The sequence below is a fragment of the Solanum lycopersicum genome, chromosome 10, assembly GCF_036512215.1.
Source record: "Solanum lycopersicum chromosome 10, SLM_r2.1".
NCBI classification, from domain to species: Eukaryota; Viridiplantae; Streptophyta; class Magnoliopsida; order Solanales; family Solanaceae; genus Solanum; species Solanum lycopersicum.
In genome coordinates this window covers 20,230,941-20,236,164 of record NC_090809.1, presented here as the reverse complement: position 1 = coordinate 20,236,164, position 5,224 = coordinate 20,230,941, and the positions used below count along the sequence as shown (strand labels likewise).

General features: G+C 35.3%; 1 protein-coding gene across 9 annotated transcripts; it reads right to left on the bottom strand.

Moving 5' to 3' along the window:
* Positions 1–286: 286 nt before the first annotated feature.
* LOC101254949 (uncharacterized) lies at positions 287–3,681 on the bottom strand. Of its 9 annotated transcripts, none has more exons than XR_743422.4 (6): positions 2,197–3,674; positions 2,037–2,108; positions 1,856–1,960; positions 1,183–1,385; positions 1,035–1,091; positions 287–644 (listed from the first exon to the last, which is right to left on the bottom strand). XR_743422.4 is itself a non-coding variant. In XM_004248474.5 (3 exons), exons 1-3 carry the CDS (start codon positions 3,331–3,333, stop codon positions 1,955–1,957), a joined length of 1,215 nt encoding a protein of 404 aa, XP_004248522.1. In that variant the 5' UTR covers positions 3,334–3,681; the 3' UTR covers positions 1,642–1,954. The 9 variants fall into 9 exon arrangements, 1 of the variants encoding a protein (XP_004248522.1); XR_743427.4 differs by having other exon boundaries at positions 1,194–1,385; XR_011211842.1 differs by having other exon boundaries at positions 1,183–1,379.
* Between the last annotated feature and the right edge of the window lie 1,543 nt (positions 3,682–5,224).

Here is a 5,224-nt window from a genome sequence, read left to right as displayed (position 1 = left end):
GGGATGGTGTTATTATTAAAAGTAGCTGTTACAATTGAAGAAAAATATTGTCCCAATGGGACTTTTCATATTCTAAACGTATGAATGAGTGTTCTAATTAAATTGTAATTTTCGGAATTGACAAACACTTAAATACATTTTTTTTAATTTTAAATTAAAAGGTTAGTAGCTCTCTGTTGTTATAAACTCTACATGGGGAAGTGCATCTTCCTGCGCATACTCATATTTGTTTGTGCTTAACTTCATATAAATAGTTTAGAGAACATTTTGCATTAACTTCAGAATCTAACACAACAAAAACCTTTTGCTTAGAAAGAAAATATTTTCTTGAAGAACAGTTCCTTCGTACCTTCGTATCAAATGCACCCTCTTATCCCATGTTTCGATGCTTTTAAAAACAAACTGCGCGAAAAAGCGACAAATCCATGCAATGATGCTTACAATTAATTGAAGCAGAACACATAAACTGAGAGACAATTAACACAATATAATCGTACTATAAGAATTAATTTTCAAATGCTGATATCAATCCAACTCCTCAGAGATAAGATTCAATAGTTGGCTGCTACTTCTCAAGATAATATTGCATTTCACTGTTTGAAGCGCGCACATTTCTCAGAAGTTAAGCGCCCCTGGCTTCATGGCTTCAAAACAATCAAGAAATCGCTTTTAATTACCTTGCTTACTTCATAATAGACTGTTCTATACCTTGAGTACTCTACTGTAAACGTTGTCTAGCACAAGCACTAAACAACTAGAAGAGTAAATTGCAACTCTAAACAAGAGGATGACAGGTTTATATATCATCTCTAATTAAGCCAATCCCCCCACCCACCCACCCACCCAGATGCACAAAGAGGGGAAAGAGAATGACAAAGCATGTGTGCCCAAACACCTAAATCTGCAATCATACAATCACACAGTATGTTGCAACCTGAACATAGAGATGATCAGGAATGAAGCAGGGGAAGAAATAATAATGTTTATGATGAGAAGTAAACCTCTATTATGAGAAAAATACACAAAGTTGGAACCTGGATGATGTTCTTCATCTTCGTAACTTAACCAAGCCAGGTCCAGTGTAAGGCTGCCTAAAACCATGAGTAAGTTGTAACGTACAAATATGTAGCAGCTCAAGATGCAAGAAAACATTTTTACTTTGATATATTCAAAAGGAATTACCTCCCACTGACCTACTTCAACAGATATACTGATTGTTACTCAAGTGGGATGGATGATGATGCTTAAAATGAAGGATTCAAAATGGTCCCTCCTTCACATATATCAGCTTATAACTGCCTCCTACCTCTCAAATAATGTTTTTGGGAGAAGAGAATTTGTGTTGGATAACAACTTTTAAGGCTGGAAGTCTCATATTCCTGAACCTTAAAAAAATCCAAAACCCACAACAAAAAATTCATTCAGAAAACCAAATCAAGAAGCTGTCCTTTGACAAACTATTTTGATCGAATTAAGATCATGTATCAGCCACCCGTAAAAATATTTGCATCATTTTCATCTGGAAAGGAAAAAGGAATAAAGGACACTATCCTTGCATCTTGACAAATGACCTTCCACTACAATATATATATAGAATAAAGGCAACCAAGAAAAGGACAATTGAAACAAGTATAAACAGCATTGGGATATCAAAAGAGAATTTCCAATAATTTGTTAGAAAGCCATATTTACATCTGCAACTATGGATATGAAATCAAAGAACTAAACTTCAGCTTTCGTTATCATAAAAAAAACTTCAGCAGCTATTTCTGAAACCTAATGAAAAACTAGTGCTAGGAAAAAAAGGTTTATTCTTCCTTTTCATCTTTCTTTTACAGATAAGAACTGATTATACCTCCAAATGAAATCATAAAATTTGGAAGCCATCACCTTCAAACTTCCACAAAAAGCAAAGGACATTCGAAGGACAACCACCAACTTTGAAGGATTCCTTTTAACCCTGCAAGGAAAATCAGGTTGTTAAAAACATAGTGAGAATACAAAGAGATGTAATTTTATTGAACAGTGAACCATACCTTTGGAACATTTTCACAAACTTTATACAAATCAGGAGTTATTGAAGTTAGCCATAAACCAGGGAAGAGGGTCTGCAAAGAAGGAAGTAAGAAAAGAAATTCAGATCATTTCATAACCAGAAATTTATATAGACAGAGAAAAGTGATAATAAATTCTCACATCAAGTTGTTTCTGAACATTCTTCACTCTCTTCTTAGGTTTTCTTGTAGCCTTTGATCCAGTCATAGCATATATATCTTCATCAATCTCTTCTCTGGAGAGGGCTATCGAAAACCTAGGCCTCTTTTCCTTCTTCGGAGGGTTGGATTCACTATTTTGTGGCTTGTTCACATTCATGTGAGGCGATTGAAATTTGTTCTCCTGTATAGCCGATCCACTGGCTCGAAATGGACCTCCATTCAGATTTGATGACTTTTGTACAGCCTTTCTGGGTCTCAGATTCCACGTTTTTAGTGCTGTATCTTCAGCAGCCTCCTCTTCTGCAGTAACCTCTTGAGATTCATCACCCCTATGCTCTTCATGATTTTTCCGAGGGATTTTGAGCAAGATTTTCGATCTACCTTCTTTACTCCCAGCCGCATCCACCTCTAAAACTTTATGGTTCTTATCTGATTTCTCACAGATCCCTTTCTTCGTACTCTCAGGTGCTGAAATTCGTGAATGTCTACGATACTTAACAACACTTGTGTCCTTGTCCGATTCAGGAACAGATTCACAGTGCATTGGAGACTGACGCGGCGGCACAGACTCCCTCATCGGAGACTGACGTGGAGGCACGGAATCACGCATGGAAGACTGGCGAAACGCCGTAATGGATTCCGAGATCGGAGACTGGCGAGCCGCAGCAACAAACTCAGACATCGGAGACCGTCGAGATGCCGCCGCATTCGAATCATGAATCGTAGACCGGCGAGACGCCACAACAGAATCACTCATTGGAGATCGGCGAGACGCCACAAAAGAATCACGCATCGGAGACCGGTGATTTGCCACAACCAAATCACGCATCGGAGAGGATGACTCGCGCATGGGAGACTGACGAAACCCCGGAATAGGTTCCCGCATGGGAGACTGGCGTGCAACAGAATCACGCATAGGAGACTGACGCGCCGCCGCCGCCATGGATTCACGCATTGGAGAGTGACGCTGCGGCGAGGGGGAAGATGAATCTGAAGAAAGCTTATTGGATCGGCGGCGTTGGTGATTGTTTGAATGCTGATTCTTCTTCCATTTCAAATATGGCAAATCAAAGTTGTGAAGTGGGTTATTAGACTTTGCTGGAACTGTAGAAGTCATAGTACAAACAAGAATATCCAAATCTTTTCTTCAAATCAAACAGAAGAGAATAATAAATAAGCAAGTATATCAAGTCCAAAAAATTCTCATTGTGACTGAAATCTAAACATATAAAGCAAGATTGAGTTGCTGAAAAGTTATCTGGGGAAGAGAAAACCCTAGACAGAGAGAAAGAGAGGCAATGAGATAGGCTTCACCAAGTGAAAGAGCAAAGTGCATAGAGGAAGAAAGTTTATTTGATTTACAATCCCTGAATCCGGAGATGCACATGGGAGACTTGACACTTCTTTTTATTGCCCAATATTACCCTTTTTAACATCATAAATTTGACCATACTATTTGGAAAACACATTTTATTTTTTTAAATTGTGATTTATACCAATAAGTTATAAAAATTATCAAAACTAATTATAAGTTTATAAAGCAAGATGGAATAACAAGATTCATGACTTTGTAACAAGTTGAACCAAAAATCATAATTGCAACAAATAACAAGTGTTGTCCATGACACTGAAGCAATGGGATAGTTCAGAGTTTGTCCAATGATCATCATTCGATAGACGAAACACGTGACTTTGTTACCTTAAGCGGTTGTTCGTCATTTTCATTAATAACTACAACATTACTTTCATATTCACTTAATATTCCATCGATCTTTTGGTGTTTACGTAAAAAAAATTATGTAATATAGCGCAAACAACTATTATAGATGTTGTTTTTATATATATAAAAAATTTTGGGGTAGAATTTGAACTTCTGAAAGTTTTCAAATATTGAGATTTGATCAAAATACTATTTTTTTTCTAGCATTTAGGAATTTGGGTTATTTACCAAATAATGACAAATTTATGAACAAACACTATTTGTCAAAAAATTTCCAAAATTTACTTTGAAAAATATATGGTCAAATGGGTCCTAAGCATTTTGGACTTGTGATTTCAATTCATCATATAAAATTATGAAATGAACTTGTGATTTCAATTCATCATATAAAATTATGAAATGAAATGAGTTTGAACACTTCATCTCGCGTTGATCATGCACTATGAGATGCAATTCCAAATTCTCAAAAAGTATGATTTGAGAATTTCAACTCATGATTTGAAAATTTTCAAATGCAACTATGAACCCACAAGTTTATCTGTTGTAAAATAACCGAGCATTTATATCTACTACCCATTTATTTCATATGAAACAAAAAATATTATTACTTTAAATAAATTCGTACTTTACCATTTGTATTCAGCAAATTTATTACTATATTTTTTTATCAAATTTATTCACCAATAAATGACTAAAAGTAACATTGTTGGTTCGTCTTCTCGATCATATGATCGAGAAATGCAAGTCCAATGTGGAAAGATTGTTATACTATGTGGGAGGTTTATATTAAAGACTAGTACACTATAAATTATGCTCAAATTTTTTTCATTGAATTAAATTTTGATCAATAAATGTTGTATTTTTTAGAATAACTTTGTGATTGTTATGAAACTATATAAAAATAATGAGAAGAAAATATGGAGAAGAGAGATGACATTATTTCTCTAGATTTTTCTCATTCTAAGCTTGTGTACCATCTTCGTAAAAGTTGTATTTGGTAGATGTAACAATCGGTTTTCATCGTTGTAGAAAAACCAACTGAAAAATTTTTGGGTTGGAATTTTTTTTGGTAGTAACTTGAAATTTCTCATCCTAGTCCAGATTTGGGAGAAATCAGAGTTATAGAGATCTAGAGAAAATGGTAACAAATGGGAGATCTAATTATGAATTCGATCTCATGAGTACATAACTAAGACATTACAGAGTCCATACGACTTTATGGAATTGAATTCGAACGAGTAGAACTCCTAGAGTCATTCTTGGCGCGAGAAGATAGTTTCTGCGTGTC